The sequence below is a fragment of the Dicentrarchus labrax genome, unplaced genomic scaffold (assembly GCF_905237075.1).
Source record: "Dicentrarchus labrax unplaced genomic scaffold, dlabrax2021, whole genome shotgun sequence".
In the NCBI taxonomy this organism is placed as follows: domain Eukaryota; kingdom Metazoa; phylum Chordata; class Actinopteri; family Moronidae; genus Dicentrarchus; species Dicentrarchus labrax.
The window spans coordinates 16,365,167-16,382,078 of NW_026136705.1; the positions used below are offsets into that span (position 1 = coordinate 16,365,167).

The following is a 16,912-nucleotide window of genomic DNA, read 5'->3' on the forward strand; positions in this document are numbered from 1 at the left end:
CCTTTTAGCTACTGACTGTGTTCGCTTAAATAAGAACGATGCTCTTCTCCGGCTCGGAGATATTTTAAAGTACAACAAGCGCCAAGTACAGTGTGTAGAGAAACGAAGTTATATTAGTGTTGTGTGTATAATTTTACAGTTTAATCAACGTGAATGATACCTACTCATTTTCCTGTGGAGGGCAGCAAAGCCCGCGAGCCCGGCGACGTCAGATGTGATCCGTAGAAGAAGAAAACGGTACGTCGGCAAAATACTTCCTTCTTCGTTTCCAAAACACAAAGCAGTGTCAGGTAAGAGCTATTGACGTTATTAGTCTTCAACCAGCGGCATTAAGTTACTAATAATATGCATTTTTGCCAGTATGCTGTACAGAAATAGTATGTATGCGTTGAAAGGTGAAACATGAATCTAAACTTTGTAACTAGCCCTTTTGCTAACTTAGCTAACGTTAGGTAGCGTAGCTCGCTAAGTAGCCCCGCGGTTACTGTACAAAGTGGCTGATGTTTTGACATTGGTTGGTCGTTGTCGTATGTAGCACTCACCTTCGAGGCTCTACCAGAAGTATACGCTAAGCTCAGCAACATTTGCAATTAAATGACTGGAAGCAAACGCATTAGTTGGCGTATTATTTCAGACTTTGTAGTCATCTGTGTTTTTCTATGTGAAAGAGTTAAAGGTTGGCACTGAGGAGAAGGATGGATGCCCTCACCCACATGCTAACAGACCCTCTTGATCCAAAAGAAGAAACCGATGGACAAATCACAGAGGAATGCATGCTGGGGAACTGTAGAGTCAACCTCCCAGAGGACCTACTTGAGGACGTGAGTTACCTAGTTTTCCAGTGAAGAAATGCTGTTCTTTGCTGCTTTGTTTGAGTGTTTACAGGTGAAAGACACTATGCAGATTATGCATTCATTTTTGATTTTGTGTTTTTTACAACAGCCTGAAATTTTCTTCTCTGTGATGAGTGAAAGCACCTGGAATGAAGTACTGTCAGATTCACAGAAGCAACACCTCCGTCAGTTTTTACCACAGTTCCCTGACAGCAATGTGGAGGAGCAGGACAGCACCATCAGTGACCTATTCAACAACATAGATTTTAACTTTGGAAATCCTCTTCATCTTGCACAAAAGCTTTTCAGAGGTGCTTCCTAGTTATCGACTTACTTTCCCACCAATACACAATTTTTAAATTAAAATTTTAAAGAATTTTTCATTTTAAAGTATTTTCTGATCATAACTCTCATTATCTCAACCTAGATGGTTACTTTAATCCAGAGGTGGTCAAGTACAGACAGTTGTGCGCCAAGTCCCAGAAAAAGCGACAGTTGTACTCCGTCCAGCAGTATTACCACAGACTGTTGAAGCAGATCCTTGTCTCCAGAAAGGTATTTTTTGTCAAAGTTTTAACTACAAGGTGTGCATGTGGCCTTTTGCAGTTAGTCTTAATGTGTCCTCTTGTTGTAGGAGCTGCTGGAGTTTGCGGTTCACAATGGTATGGACTTTCCTCCGAAAAGAAAGTTACCATCCAAGACTCACGCTGAAATGCGGGAGCCAAGGGTGAGAAGAAGGTTGAGTCGCATCTTAAAGGAGGTCAAAACTGAGTGTGGAGACAGCAATGCTTCATCTGATGATGATGGTCAGTCTTTCATTGGTATCACTGCCGATAATAATACCTTTTATTTCAAAAGGAGATGCTGATGTAGGCAGTAGTATAGCAGCCAATATTAAAATATGCAATGTGAAGGCAAATTTATAAAACTGATCATACCTGTGCTCTTGCATGTCTGCTTCCTCTTCTACTTCTTCTTCTTCTTCTTCTCCTTATTGCCTATGCTTGTAGACATGTCATTATGGACTCCGGCACCACAATCACCTTCCTCTCCGACACCCACTGTCTCGCTCAGAGTTCTTCCCAGCCTCTCCACCCAAGACATGAAGACTACTGGTCAGCAATTTCTGCAATATCCAGATTGTGTGTTTCAGTGTGATGAATATATTGTTTAAAGACATTTAATTTTTTCACAGAAAAAATAGAACTAGGGGAGCGGGACTTGAAAGCCATGCTGCAAAGCCATCGGGAGAAGAGGAAGCGTCAGCCAGTAAGAAAAAAAACAAAACAGATATGGTGCAGTTTTAATTTATACAATATATTACTAATGATTGATTTACTCAGGATCATCCAGACTTGATGACCTCTGATATCCACCTTGGAGACATACTCTCAAGAACCAACATTGGTCGGAAGGGGACTCTGCGTGAGTTAAAAAAAATAAAAAACTAACAAAAAATCTTAAACCTCTTGTTTTTGTTGTTTTAATAGCACATTGTCAATGTGTTTCTTTTTGTATTCCAGCACTATTTGATCTGTCTCTGCCTAAGAAGAAGATGAAAGATGAGAGAAGGAAGAAGAAAATGAGAACAATAAAAGTGGAATCTGAGGATCCCTGTGAAACTCTTCCACCTTCAGACACACCATCAGCTCCACCAGCGAACATCATCAACTCTCTGCCGGACACACCGTCTACTCCACTGCCCAACATCAAGGAGGAGTGAGTCAACTCTGGTGCCACGCTGGTGTCAAGAATATTCACAGAATTGTGTGTGTGTGTGTGTGTGTGTGTGTGTGTGTGTATTATGGTATTTATTAATGTAAAGAACCTCATTGCAGAATTGTGGAGGAGTCTCAGAGCAGCCCGGTTGCAGTTGAGGAAATAGCCGTCAGTTTCTTCAACTTGATGGAGACCATCTTAAGGGCAGAAAACCTTTCCAGCACTTTAATTGTATGCACTCTTTCCACAGTCTTACATACACATTATTTAATTGATCACAGTTTTCCCTAAACATCATAACACCTAAATTTTGATTTCTCAGTTGGAGGAGAAAGTTCAGATGTGGCAGTCATCTCCAGCCAGCTCACTCAATGTGTGGTTTTCATCTGTTCCGTGTTGGTCTGACTTGGTGCTTCAAGCCCTGCAGTTTCTTGCAGGAGAGACTAAAGGTAGGTAGCAGCGATCACTCACACTGAAATGGTCAGACTTTAATTTTACACCCCATGTTACTCTTGTATGTTCCCCCACACTTTGTTGTTTGTTAATCAGATGGCATGATGGCGCTCCCCAGTGGCTTTTCTCCATTTGTGGAGTTTTCTGATGAATCCCAGCACTGGAGGTGGATTGGTAAGAGGATTTAACTGTTGAAATTCCTGATTGATGCAATGCTTGGTTTTCACACTGATTGTATTCTTAAAGATTAAAGTCAATCACTTATTTTAGGCCCCACTCAGGATACAGAGAAGGATCTCAGTGCACTCTGTCAGCTGTGGCTGGACTCCAAAGATTTAGTTGTCAAGGTAGTACAATTGTTATATTACAAATACACTTTCAGAACTGATTCTAAAGTTTGTACTATGCTATGTTACTATATTTATGTTTACCACTGTTTTATTTGTGAGAAAATTTAAGCGGGCTTCTTTGTCTTCAACAGACCGAAAATGAAGACATGTTAGAGATTACTTCTCCCACGCCAAGAGTGTAAGATTCAGTGATTCATAAAGCATTGCAAACATGATATAATTTATGAAAATGTAACAAATTAATCAGTTGATAGACTGGAAATTTGATTATTGTTGTTAGACTATTATTACTACTAACTTTGTGTATTTGAGCGCATAGTTAATTACTCAATAAAAAACTTAACTTAATTGTAAAAAAAGATAGTTTAACATTATGAAGTAGTTTGAGTTGCAGTACGGTGGTTGTTGAAGTTAACCGTGTAATATTTCTAACCAAGCAGTTCAACTGATTATGTGGTGCGGCCGAGCACAGGAGATGAGAGACAAGTGTTTCAAATCCAGGTTTGTTTGTGCTGCTGGAATATTATGACAACATTTATAATATTTTGCCTGGACATGAAATCTCTAACCCGACATACTTTTCTGTTTGTTTATCAGGAGCAGCAGCGATACAATCAGCCCCATAAAGCCTTCACCTTCAGGATGCACGGCTTTGAATCTGTTGTGGGGCCCGTTAAAGGGGTGTTTGATAAGGAGATGTCTCTCAACAAAGCCAGGGAGCACACACTGCTCCGCTCAGACCGACCACCATACGTCACCATTCTCTCTCTGGGTAAGACCTTCGGTTTTACTCTTTACTCCAAGGAAACCATTCACACCATTCTGAATTCTGACTTAAAGTCTCTCTCTTCCGTAGTGCGGGACGCAGCAGCCAGGTTACCCAATGGAGAAGGAACAAGGGCAGAGATCTGTGAACTGTTGAAAGACTCACAGTTTCTTGCTCCAGATGTCACTAGTGCACAGGTGTGATACTCTTTTCTTTTTTCTTTTTTTTCTTTTTCTTGCTCTGGGTAATTTGGTTTTGTTTGACCTTAAACAGGCTAGCGCTGCCTTTAAGATGCAGTCCCATGTCCTGTGTGTAAGGAGTTTTCTATGTTATTTAGGTGAACACGGTTGTCAGTGGGGCTCTGGATAGACTTCATTATGAGAAAGACCCCTGTGTGAAGTATGACATCGGCCGCAAACTCTGGATTTACCTGCACCGCAGTCGCAGTCAAGAGGAGTTTGGTAAGCAACCATGTACTTGATTTATAAAGATCTCTAATCCTGTCAATTATCTTTATTATTTACAATTATCTAAATTTTCCCATGTTTTTTGTTTCTCCCATCCAGAGAGGATCCACCAGGCTCAAGCTGCTGCTGCAAAAGCAAGAAAAGCACTTCAGCAGAAACCTAAACCTGCATCCAAGCCTGTGAGTCCACTGCTTCCATTTTACAGTAGAAATTCCTATGTGGCATTTTACTGTATGGAAAACATTTGTTGAAGTTGTGCTACTGTAGTGGAAGTTATTGCCTTCCTACCTGGGAGTTTTCTAAGTTGTTGTTCATCAGTGTTTGACATTTTAGACGTTGATTATTAATCTTAAGCCCGGCTTATGTTTCAGAAGTCTGGAAGTAAAGACGGAGGCAGTAAAACCCCTGGATGTCTGGAGACAGGACTAGATATAGGCTCCAATCCCATGTCCCCAACCCCTACGACACCCACTATTAATACACCTGGAACTCCTAAGTCACCCTTACCCTGCACAGCCACCACGCCAACGAAGACTGGAGTCCCGGATACAATCAAAACCAGCCCAGGGTCAGTGTGACACAAGACTTTTATTTTTTTTGTTTTAAATAACATCGGACAATAAAAAGGTGTTTGTTGTGTGTTTCATCTGTGTAATTTGACTTTTGTTTCATCTATTGCTTCCGCCCTTCTTGCTCTCCCAGGGTACTTCTTGTGTCCCCTCCCTCATTGCCCCAGCTGGGAGCCATCTTACCCAGCAGTCAGGCTGGTCCACCAGCTTCGCAGCCAGTCACATCCCAACACACGGCTCGGATAGTGAGTCACCTGGCGGCAAGCTCCCTCCCTCAGGTGCGGGTTGTTTCTGCTCAGACTGGTCTGTGTTCTTCAGTCGGAAGTCAGCAGGCCACACTGATGCATCAGACGCCTCACCAGATTAGGATGCCGGTGTCTGTGGCAACCAAGGGCATTTCACAGGTAACCACATAAGGAGCCGTGTTTGTTGTTTTTATTACATTCATATTATGTTAATTCTGTCTGTGTTTATTGTGTATATCAATAGGCAGTGGTTTCTGTGCCTCTGAGGAGTCAGTCTGCTAGTAGTCCAGTTCAGGTGCCAACCACCCTGTCTGTGTCCGCTGTAGCCAAACCTCAAACTGGATCACCTGGTAGCCCAGCTAACAACCCTGCTTCCCCTGCTGTGCTGCAAGGAGTTGGCAGCCCTAATATCAAACAGGTGAAACATTTTGTTTCAACTGGGATATTTGGTGACTTAAGTCGACTACTTGTAGGGCCTTTTCTAAACAGTTTTAAACTGCAAGAATGTCTCCACCAAGCTGGAGATTAGTTATGGTGCTATCCATTTGTCTCGTAAATCCCCCGCCCGAGTTGCTCTTACGCGAGAACGTGACGTAATTGCCTGGCTTGTACCTGGCTTGTTCCATTTGTCTTTGGGCATTTGCTACACGACGAGTCGGAAAGAACATGGACACCACCAGTGCAGGAGCTGTCTTGTTATATTTTGTCTCGAGCCACCAGGGGCAGTTGCAGGCTAGTGTTATTGTTAGCTACATTAGCCTATTTAGCAAACCAGCTCGAAAACAAAACTTTACATTGTATTGCACGCACAGCAACACCGTACAATGCATAAATTGGTGACCCGACTAAAGCAGCAATGTAAACAAGTGTGTAAGAGCATTTCAAATCGACATTAAAACGACCAACGTAGTACAAATACAAAGAAAATACATCTCAATATGGGCGCAGCCATCTTTGTTTTGCGTATGTTCACCCTCGTTTAGCTCGGTGTACTCTGAGGAGCCCCGACTGGGACGGCTGAAATTACGACCAAAAGGGGGTGTGACTCGGTGAAATGTCGCGAGATAGCTGCGAGATTTACACTTTCCATTTCGGCCGGGGGATTTACGAGGCAAATAGATAGCACCATTATTGCATAGCTTAAAAACATGTGGAGGGGGCCATGCTCTCAAACTGAAAGGGTGCTATTTACAGGTTGATAAACAAATTTAACTCCTTGAACACTCAATGCCAAATGCTAATGGACAGTTATTGCATAAAACTAAATATTTATTCCACCCAACATATGGTACAGGAGTACAAGTACAGAAATTAGTTCAACCTTTGTCCCGCATGGAACATTTGGTATTTTTTGATTTCAACAGAAAACATCTACAGGCTATGGATTAAAATACCTTACTTCTTATTTGGTGGTGTGTTTTTTTTTTAAAAGGTGTCCATCACAGGCCAGTTGGGAATGAAGACAGGAGGAGCAGGAATTCCAATAACTGCTACAAACCTGCGCATCCAGGGTAAAGATGTCCTACGTCTTCCTCCATCCTCCATCACCACAGACGCTAAAGGCCAGACGGTGCTGCGGATCACCCCGGACATGATGGCAACTCTTGCCAAATCCCCAGTTGCAACTGTCAAACTCACCCCTGACTTCCTGAGCGGTGCTGCCACAGGCAGCAAGAGCATATCAGCCACTCTCCACGTGACGCCACAGCACCCTTCACCTTCTTCTGTCTCCAGTGCTTCATCAGGGGAAGTACAGACCACTAAAGCAGGCTCTGTTACCTCCACCTTGTTGAAGGCTGCAGGAGACACAGCCATACGTCTGATGCCCACACTGGCTGTCACTGTGGGTGACCAGAAATCTAGGACCTTCTCCACCGTGACCTCCCCCGACAAGAGTGGCGCCACTATTCGGATAATGCCAGGCCTTGGTGTTATTCCACAGAAACAGGGTCAGACTATCACAGTGACGACCACCACCGGCAGCAAACCACTCACAGCGTCTACTTGTGCTAATGTAGGGACGATGGCTGCCAGTGTTGTGGCTGGTGCTAAGGGGATCACAGTGGCTCCTGGAGTCTCAGGCTCAGCTCTAACGCTAGGAACAGCTACTGCCACCGTGCGGCAAGTCCCTGCTACAGTGGTTACTACACAGACGGTAAGAGAATTGTTCTGTTTCTGTACATATTTCAAGGAAATTGGCAGGTTTTTTTTGTTTGTTTTTTTCAGTTTCCCAAATAATCTCCCAAAGAAAAAAGAGGAATTAAATGTGTTCATAAGTGGTCACTTGAGTTGCAATTGAATGTCAGGTGTGAACTGCAAGCTGACACAATGGGAATTTACACAATCGATTGCAAGCTGTTAGGTGTGAAGGGGACTTTCACTCAAAACTACTGGATGCTTCCTCCCAAATACCTCTCTGAATAGCTGATTAATTAATTTGCTAGTTTCCTCTAGAGAGAATTGTACTTTATCAAATGTGTGCATTGATCCCGTTTGCACTGTTTATTTAAGAAACTCCTCAAACATGCCTTTTGTACTTAACTACACCTTCTGAAAGTCACATGACTCAGGAACAATTCTCTTTTTTGACAACATTATAGGGGAAGTTACCTGCACGGATAACTGTGCCCCTCTCTGTCCTCAACCAACCATTGAAGAGCAAGAGTGTTGTGACCACGCCTATTGTGAAAGGAAGTCTAAACACAAAGTAAGACTCATCATGTGCATTGTTATTTCTTTTTTATTTTCATTGAGAACATTTCTCTTGTTAAGACTTTTTCCAGACAGAATGAAAAGAGGATTTGATTGTAAAGATTAAATTAAACTCAAAATGTAAAAGGTAGTAAAGATTGTATTATGTATAGATTTTCACGATATACTTTTATTTTTTATTGTATGTGTTGTGAGATTCAGTGCTTTGATGTATTGATACTCCCAGATGATGATTGTATATTTTGTTTACACTGTAGAGTCATAAGTATAAATTTTGGAGACTCTTAAATATATTTAAAGAAACATGGTAAAATACATAAATAAATAGAGATGTTCTGATACCATTTTTAACAAGCGTATACTACTAAACCTTGCACTGTTGTATGGCCTGTTTTAGTTTAAGCCCTTTGTCAAAGTCACTGTAGGGTGGGTTATGACATTGCTATCCTGTGAAAACAATGGTAAATGGCACACTGTTGGGAAGTAAATTTGGGGCAAATAAATTATGTGGAATCGGATCGGTGCAAAGACACCCATACTCGCTTGCATTTTAGGCAGTATCAGATAATGGTATCGGTGTCAAAACAACTCTATTTTGTTTTTAACAGGGTTGCTAGATTGACATGACTTTGTCCTTTTCCTCTCTTTTCTGAGCAGCCTCAGCAGTCTTGGGAGGAACATCATCCTGACCACCATGCCTGCTGGCACAAAGCTGATCGCTGGGAACAAACCAGTCAGCTTTGTAACAGCACAGCAGTTCCAGCAGCTTCAGCAGCAAGGACAAGCCACACAGGTTAACAGGCTTTTACATGTCACAAATGAGACATAGTAATTTATGAAACACTTGTTCAACTCACGTATTCATGTAGTAGTAGTAATTCATTCAGTGGCTCAGTCCGTAGGGACATGGCTTGGTAACTGGAGGGTGGCCAATGCTCCTACATGGCAGCACATCACAGCATGGCAGTGATTGTATTTCAGGCCTATGTGTGTAAAAATTGTAGTGAAAATTTTTTTTTTCCCTTTGGGAATTAATGAAATAAATCATCTTCTTCATTTTGTGATCGTATGAGATGTAGCTATGTGTAATAACGCCTGTAATGCCTAATGACTGTAATTAGCCATCAAAACCTACAAAAAAAAAATCACTCATGTTATTTGATGGCTTTAATTTTCTCTAGGTTCGCATCCAGACGGTTCAGGCGCAGCAACTCCAGCAGCACATGGCCACAGGCTCCCCAAAATCTGTTTCCACAGTTGTAGTCACAACAGCACCTTCGCCCAAATGTACACCCGATCCTCCACCCGCACCTCAACAGTGATCCTTTCTCGTCAGCCAGCAGTGAATCGTAGGTCCAGTGCACAATATACATGCCTGTCTTTGATTGTTGGAGTATGTTTGTTATCAAGCTTTTTCAGGATCATTTGACATGTTTTACTCTCGCAAGTGAGGTCATTGTTATTACCATGTGTATTATGCCTTCATTTCTTTTCAATTTGGATGATATTTACAAAAGCCAGAAATATGTGTTCAGATTTACATTTCTCTGTCTGTTAAAGGGTTTTGATTTCTGCTAAGTTACCAGTATCAATTAATTATTCCTCAACTACATTTCTCATGAATTTTATTTTCCACATTGTAATAATAATAATAATAATAATAATAATAATAATAATGTAAAGCAGCTCACCAGGCTGTTGACAACTACAACTATATTCAGGCAGGCTGCAGTCTTACCATAGAAATGATGCTTTACTTTTTTTTTCAGTGGTTGACAGACTTTGAAGTCAATTCATATTAAACTACGATTTAAAATTTCTCTATGACCGTAAATAGGATGTTCTCTGTGTCACTTCTTTAAATGTTGGATGTAATATTGTGTTGTGACTTGCTGATTTTTGTTTTAATATATTATTTGTTCTCTTATCGGGTGTTTGATTTTATTTAATAGCAGGCCACACACTGGAGCCATACATTTTAGGTTACAATTTATGTAAGTTTTAACAGACCATAATAACAGAATATACTTTAACAGATTGTGTTTAATTTTTTAATGAATTTATTTTTTACAAAAACATACATTGTGCAAAATAGCAGAATTGGTCTTACAAACACCTCAACACAGAGAATGAAATCAAATTTAAATGAAATTTCTAAGAAATATAACAAGACAACAATTCACTCTTCATCTGACTGTTCAAGTAAAGCTTTCTGGGAGCTTGTTTTGGAGGATGTATTTCGCATTCCAATCTCGATGTCCCGTCCCCTTGCTGAGAATCGCTTCACTGTGCTATTGGAAGAAGAAGAAAAGCTTTAGGAAGCATGTGAACAACATAACGGTTATAAATTCATGCAAGAACTGTCCTACTGTCCCTTGTTCCTACAAGCAGTAGGACAGGGAAATTTCCAGTCCTCAGTTGGGACCATTTCACAATTAGTGCTGCAAAGCAGTTTTTAATCATACGTGAGCATTTCTTGTCCTACCAGCATGAGGAAGCACAAACAATTATGTGGGTAATGTGATACACATTTCTGCTGACTAGTAACGCACCAACACAAATGAGGATAGCAACCTGATGGAAACAATACAGGCTTCAAAACAAGACCTTGGCAAATAACCATAAGGCCTAGTTAACACAATATGTTTAATGGGCCTTAAGCACACAGTGCATGTTGAAGGTTCAATGTGAACAAAACCATGTTGCATATAAAAACTTCACAGGGTATCAGGTTCAGAGAGCAGACTAAAACTCCAGCTATAGATTATTAGACATTTTTAACAATCATTATTTGACCCAGTCTCTTAATCGTAACTATCTTGATATACAGCACAAGAATGCAGGAAAGGGCCCCCCGATAGCTCTCCTGGTTGAACTTGTGCCTCATAAAAGCTGAAAAAAAATATTTAAAAAAGAATGCAGGAAATGCTTGTAGCCTAGACCAAAGGTTCCCAAATGTTTTGAGAAGTAGACGCTATAGATTTGTCTATTTGTTCATTTTTGTGTTAGATGCTCCTTTTTAAATGATAACATTATTACATTTGATTGATAAACTTGCCCAGGTAAGGAGGCTAATATACCACATACAGAGCAAGCACTCATAGATTAGCTTGAAATGCAAATGACTTGCAACAGTCTAGGAGCTCGCCCTATGTATATGCAATAGGCTTATGCTCCTGGCTGGTAGCACCCTAAAGGACTTTAAGAAACTTATTATAGAGGCAACAAGTATAGCCTATTTTACCATTTTGTCTCTGCTTTGCCACGAGACAGACAAGCTCTTATTATTTCTGCATTCCAGTAGTGCTTTAACTTGCTATTGTTTACTTGTCCTTGAAACCTCCCCCTAAACCGAACACAGTGCAGCCACCATGTTATTCTGAAAACTGAAGTGAACTGAACAAAATATGTTGTGGTCACCCATCATTTTCTCTTTTTTAAGCACACAACAAGCAGGGCAAAATGTACTGAAATAGTTGACTGTTTCTCATTTCTCACAATGTCCTGTGACAGGTTCACATCAGTTTACTGCTCCTGTCATGTAGATGAAGATGTGGATAACGTACTATATGAGCATAATTAAACTGAATTTACTCCCTTGTGGACTCTGTTTTGCATAAACCTATAGATATGGCACATTCACTAATGATTGATTAAGTTCTAAAACATGTATAGGTGAAGTATGGGATACTTACAACCAAACCACAGAAGAGGTGCAGGCAACTAAAAGCAGGGCCACAGCTAAATGCCAGCAGAAGCACATAGTGACAAACATGATGTTGGCATGTAGGTTCAAGTCCCACACTGGTCCACTTAATGGGTAAAGTACAAATCCAATCTGAAATGACAAAAAGTATGATGAAGGAGTCAACTGCTTGTGATTCTGTTAAATATATAATATATGTGTTCACAAAAACAGATATTGTGTTTGGAAAAGAGCAGTCTAGTTAAAAGAGGCCAAGATTAAACTGATTTACTCAAAAGCAAGAAATTAATTAAATCTACTGAATCAAGCTGTCAAAAACTGTGTATTTCATATGTTGATACTATGTGGTAAAAAATGCTTATTGGCACATTCATACTGTGTTCCACAAAACACATGTAACACATAACAGCATTCTTAACATAAAGTTTTTCATAATCACCTGGTAGAACCACGAGCCCTGCAGGATGAACATGCATCCACTGAAGAGCTCCAAAATAATGTTGTCTCTTAGGAACACCTCCAACACGGTACCGGCCGATCCACTAAATACGGCCACTAGCAGCAGGGAGTGGATGTGAGCATCAAGAGGGGGCCGACTGTGCACGTGGTAATAGAACAGAAACCCTGGATGATATAGGAGAGTCAAACATAACGTCAGAGGGACATATATGATGTGAAGGAAAAATGTATAACTAAAGCCTAGCCTGCTTACAGCTTACCTTCAACAAAAAGGGCCAAGGACAGAGCAAGGCGGTCGACACCAGTCGGCACCAGTTTGGATGCATTACTGGCAACCAGTGCTATTCCAGAGATCCCAAAGAACAGATACATGGTGCTGTGCTGCCAGTTCATCAGCTTGACCCATGAATTGTTCTGTCTGTCATAGAGGTGGGCATGTGGCCCATCCACCACAAACTGTTCAACCATAATACCTGGTATGGTACGACATCAGACCAAAATAGATGAGTCAAGAACAGGCTTTAGAGAGTTTAAGTGTTCATGAAAACTGAAAACTCACCAACAAATGAAGCAAAGATTGTAAATCCTCCCTCAATGTATTCCATTCTTTTAAAGAAAGGCGGCATAATCTGTCTTCCTTTAGGCTGATTTGTCCTCCAGTAGTGTTGGAGAACGTATTTCACGGTTAGCCAAAAGCCATAGAACAGGAAAAAAGTGCCAGGAATGGCGTGTCCTCCAAAGTTAGCCATTGTTAGGTCTGAAAACAGAACGAAATTTACTTCAATAATCGGTAATATACATTTGAGAGAAACACAGTGTTTATTATTTTAGCTCAGTGTTCTTTGAAGGTAAGAAGACTCAACTTCAAGGTTCAAGTACAACGAGTAGCTTTGTTTTATGGTGTTTGGAGCCATGTGACGATTACAAGCAAAGCAAAAGTTGTTCCAAAACCATTTGGAACAAGAACAAAAAAAAATGGGATGACAGCGAATGAAATACCACAATCACAGGACGGCAGATTGCTTCCATATAAAGGTCATTGCTAAGTCAAGTATGGTTATATAGTTACATAACCAATTTATAACTATAGTGTAAGCTCACCTAATTATGAAAAACATCAACGAAAAGGCTGAAAATATTCTCCAATGAGAAACTTCACTGAGTAAGGTCATTTTGAAACATCAGTTTAATCACTAGTAAGTTTCATGTTATTAAGCATGTTAATCGCACTAAAGTGTCAGCAACGATCTTCCATACAAAGGAGTAGAGAAAACATTTATTACTTGATACTGTATTTTATTGCAGCAGTGCAGGGTTGTGGACTAAGCCCTTTGATCCAGACAAGAGCTGCTCATCTGACTTGCAAATATGAAATTCAAATCAAACACAGCTGTTTGGTAAAGTCAGTCAAATGAAAAGCAAACTCAGTTTTAACAGTGTTACTGATAATATAATATTGATCATATAAAAAGCTGAGCAACGTCCTTTTAATCCAATATCGCCACTATGTGAATAAAATATTAGCCTTTTTTTTTCCTGCTTGTGGCTTCTGAAGTTGACTGTTGAAACTTCCTCTAGTAGGCATCCTAAGTATCTGTAGACACAAGGCACGGGTGTGTTCAAGATCTGCATGTTCAGTCAGACAAGTTTTTCCTGACTAGCCGTGTTTGACTTGCTCATACTGTACATCATGGTTCTACACATTTCACACTTTAACACAATCTCATACATTTTCACATAAATTCATTAGGTGGCACAGGCCTGTAGGCAGATGGAGTTTGCACCCCTAGGTGGATAATAAAATGTACTTACCTTATTCTCTGCTGCTAATTCCCAAAGGCTTAGAAAATTGAGGGGAATTTGTCTGAAGGAAATTTCTCTGATAACAGACTCACAAACCAGAGCGTCTCTCTTTCTTCGGAAACTACATCAGTCCACTTCTTCTTCAGTGCAGTTTCACCTAAATAGGTGCTTCTTATTCACTCTTGCCACACAAATATACACACCGTCTTCCTTATGATACAACTTGCTTTCTTGAAGGAAGTACTGAAGCAACATAAGAGCTCAGTTGCACATCTAAGAACGTTAATTCAAACTGAGGACTACCGTTACTCAACACTAGTACATTTCCTTTGCAGTCTATATTTTCCTACTACACTGTCAATGTTGCAGCTGTCAGAGTGAGAGCAGCCTGGTCTGTACACACCTGTTGTCTGCACTTCTAACCTGTATTGACATCATCACATAGCCCCGCCCATCATTTGCATTGGTTTCTGTGACCAAGGGACATCCTCCTCTGAGACATTCAGGCAGAAAAACAATGCCTGACTAAAGATCTTATTGTTTAAAATAATAAACTTTATTTATAATTCAGTTTAATCAGGTATTTTTGTCCTTGTCACCTTGACTTTTTTTTTCTTGCTGTGAAAATATGTGACAACAAGTCTAATTTACTTCGCCCTTTCTTACCATAAGTTTAGTCTAAAATAAAAAAGCCAAAGTGTAAGACATGAAGACATTTTGTGAGAACTTCATGACAACTGAGTTAATATATAAGCTAGAAACTGTGTGCATAAGGTGAGGAAGCAGTACTGGCTTTAAATGAACTTTGCACCCATTTACAAGAAATCTTTATTGCCATTATTACCACGTTCAAATGATGAGCGTTCCTCAGGTAAAGTTAGTCACCAAAAAGAAAGTTTAATTACAAAACTGAATGTTGTAAAAAAAAAAAAAAAAAAAAGCAACAACAAAGTTTTCTTTTGTTTTTGTTTTTGTTTGTCATTAAAGCTGACACTGAATTCACACATTAAAATTGTGTTAATGCGTAGACATTTGTCTTGTACATGCGGGGGTTATAGTATTACACAGAATAACTTCTTCTCTCGAAACGGGTTCTCAGAAGAGGGTACTGGTGTCACTAGAGGGTCTTCCTTGGCATGACTTTCACAGTAGGCCATCAGTTCAGCTGCTGCTTTGGATACCTGCACAGAGAAGTTGTGTTAGTGTGTGTGCATGTGTGTGTTTGTGTCAAACAGGGGAGGTCAAGATAGCAAAACATTTTAAATTCAGTTTATTCCTTATTCGTGTACCATTACCATTGATTAAAACACCCAAAGACAGGGTTGGATCTAAAAAAGGTGGCCAGTTGGCCCAGTTTGTTGTCAAATGCTGTCAAATTTAGCACATCAATTCTTATTAACTTTTGAAAGTAAGGTGTTAAAAAAACAAAAAAATTACTTAAAGATCTGCTATGGCCACATTTTAGACTAATTGAGAGGTTTAGGTTCAATTAAAAAATAAATTTGGAAAAAAAAGATTTGTAAATAAAACTATTTATTGATTTCTAATGCCACCTTTAGATATTTCTATGAATTGCTTTGCTGACGTGCCACAATAATGTACTATATTTAAAATATCTTTAGTTGAGGGACTTTCCAAGCAAATACTGATAAATGTGGTTAATCTTGCTAATCCATGAATATTTCTATAGATCCCAAATAACACCTTTTTTCCAGTATCAATGAAAAATCAAATTTATATGGAAAAGAAGTACATTTTATCTAATTGGAAGGGTCATATTGATAAAAAAAAACTGTACGCAGGAAATGTTTCTACACTTAACAGAGTAAAGTAATTGCTAAACCCTTCCACTATCCTCCGTTACATAGTGTACTGACTTACCATCATTCTCTCGATGTTGACCTCCAGTTTCAATTGTTCTACCGTCTTTCGAGCATCTGCAATCTTGGCCATGTTGTTGGACATACTGCACCTTTCCTGCTAAAGTCAGCCAGCCTGCAGCAAAACATCAAATGTTATCAGAGAAGAAATATCAGTACGCTATGCTGAAGTGGAAGAGAAATCACGAACACGGTTACATTTCTAAAGAGCGCACACAGCAAACACAGTGTGTGACAGTTCACTGGAGGTGTCTGTGCCATGGTTAGAGTCTGTTTCAATTTGCTCGTTAATTCTGCTCCCTGGGTCTCAGCTGCAAGTGGCACAGGGAGGGTCCCAAAGGAGTAAGGGCCAGGGAGGGGAGGCAGGGCAGCTTCCCCAGGGGAGGACATCCGCTGGCTGAGAATGTAAATACACCTAACATTAACATGTTGCTCTTTCAGAATATGTTTGTACAAAACTGCAGATGTAGAGATTTAATGCTATTAATGTCCCCACTGCTGTTGTATTATGTTGCTCAGCTGCATAGACTAATGCAAGAGATCAATCTTGTTGGACCTCTTAGAGCAGAAAAGCTTCATTAGTCAACAACAAAATACACTGACTTTTGTCAGTATCTGAGTGTGAAATTAATTTGTCAATTTACAAATCATTTCTACATTTAACAATACGATTCACACTCAGCACGCATGCAAAGATATGTAGAGATATGTGGTCTGATATAAGCTGTTTCCATGAATCTGTACAAAATTAGATTAAAAAAAAGAAATTGTATAGTTTCTCAAGGTTCATCATAACTAATTCACAACATCACTCACCACAAGACCATCAGCAAACAGGCTCCTAGAATGAAAGTCCGCTTGTCTTCCACAGGGTCCTCCGCACCAACTTACAGTAACAAATGAAGTGAGATTAATGGCAAAGATGAGGAGGGAGGCTTCAATAGGTTCCC

General features: G+C 40.1%; 3 protein-coding genes across 6 annotated transcripts; 1 reads left to right on the top strand and 2 right to left on the bottom strand.

Annotated features, from left to right (window-relative positions):
- The first annotated feature begins 184 nt into the window (after positions 1-184).
- nfrkb (nuclear factor related to kappaB binding protein) lies at positions 185-10,041 on the top strand. 3 transcript variants are annotated; one of them, XM_051401165.1, is made up of 26 exons: positions 185-290; positions 669-821; positions 943-1,144; positions 1,261-1,388; positions 1,468-1,639; positions 1,844-1,948; positions 2,029-2,102; positions 2,177-2,258; positions 2,357-2,552; positions 2,672-2,783; positions 2,875-3,001; positions 3,102-3,179; positions 3,276-3,352; positions 3,487-3,533; positions 3,796-3,856; positions 3,953-4,127; positions 4,212-4,318; positions 4,459-4,582; positions 4,688-4,767; positions 4,960-5,156; positions 5,291-5,561; positions 5,647-5,820; positions 6,835-7,557; positions 8,003-8,109; positions 8,772-8,907; positions 9,296-10,041. In XM_051401165.1, the coding sequence occupies exons 2-26, from the start codon at positions 696-698 to the stop codon at positions 9,434-9,436; spliced, it is 3,822 nt and encodes a 1,273-aa protein (XP_051257125.1). In that variant the 5' UTR covers positions 185-290; positions 669-695; the 3' UTR covers positions 9,437-10,041. The 3 variants fall into 3 exon arrangements, with proteins under 3 accessions (XP_051257125.1, XP_051257126.1, XP_051257127.1); XM_051401166.1 differs by having other exon boundaries at positions 4,963-5,156; XM_051401167.1 differs by lacking the exon at positions 5,647-5,820.
- Positions 10,042-10,151: 110 nt separating this feature from the next.
- On the bottom strand, positions 10,152-14,499 carry tmem45b (transmembrane protein 45B). The gene is made up of 6 exons (XM_051401193.1): positions 14,092-14,499; positions 12,839-13,036; positions 12,540-12,752; positions 12,260-12,444; positions 11,810-11,952; positions 10,152-10,405 (listed from the first exon to the last, which is right to left on the bottom strand). The coding sequence occupies exons 2-6, from the start codon at positions 13,026-13,028 to the stop codon at positions 10,294-10,296; spliced, it is 843 nt and encodes a 280-aa protein (XP_051257153.1). The 5' UTR covers positions 13,029-13,036; positions 14,092-14,499; the 3' UTR covers positions 10,152-10,293.
- Positions 14,500-14,896: 397 nt separating this feature from the next.
- gng8 (guanine nucleotide binding protein (G protein), gamma 8) lies at positions 14,897-16,912 on the bottom strand. 2 transcript variants are annotated; one of them, XM_051401198.1, is made up of 4 exons: positions 16,779-16,912; positions 16,161-16,359; positions 15,964-16,077; positions 14,897-15,263 (listed from the first exon to the last, which is right to left on the bottom strand). In XM_051401198.1, the coding sequence occupies exons 3-4, from the start codon at positions 16,045-16,047 to the stop codon at positions 15,135-15,137; spliced, it is 213 nt and encodes a 70-aa protein (XP_051257158.1). In that variant the 5' UTR covers positions 16,048-16,077; positions 16,161-16,359; positions 16,779-16,912; the 3' UTR covers positions 14,897-15,134. The 2 variants fall into 2 exon arrangements, with proteins under 2 accessions (XP_051257158.1, XP_051257157.1); XM_051401197.1 differs by lacking the exon at positions 16,161-16,359 and having other exon boundaries at positions 16,779-16,903.

Excerpts from the sequence above, each read along its gene's own strand:
- nfrkb (XM_051401165.1), top strand. The coding sequence starts at position 696 with ATGGATGCCCTCACCCACATGCTAACAGACCCTCTTGATCCAAAAGAA. Across the intron at positions 1,145-1,260 it reads TGCACAAAAGCTTTTCAGAG|ATGGTTACTTTAATCCAGAG; the intron begins GTGCTTCCTAGT and ends ATCTCAACCTAG. Across the intron at positions 1,389-1,467 it reads AGATCCTTGTCTCCAGAAAG|GAGCTGCTGGAGTTTGCGGT; the intron begins GTATTTTTTGTC and ends CTCTTGTTGTAG.
- tmem45b (XM_051401193.1), bottom strand. The coding sequence starts at position 13,028 with ATGGCTAACTTTGGAGGACACGCCATTCCTGGCACTTTTTTCCTGTTC. Across the intron at positions 12,753-12,838 it reads AATCTTTGCTTCATTTGTTG|GTATTATGGTTGAACAGTTT; the intron begins GTGAGTTTTCAG and ends GTACCATACCAG. Across the intron at positions 12,445-12,539 it reads CTTGGCCCTTTTTGTTGAAG|GGTTTCTGTTCTATTACCAC; the intron begins GTAAGCTGTAAG and ends TATATCATCCAG.
- gng8 (XM_051401198.1), bottom strand. The coding sequence starts at position 16,047 with ATGTCCAACAACATGGCCAAGATTGCAGATGCTCGAAAGACGGTAGAA. Across the intron at positions 15,264-15,963 it reads TCAACATCGAGAGAATGATG|GTATCCAAAGCAGCAGCTGA; the intron begins GTAAGTCAGTAC and ends TTCTCTGTGCAG.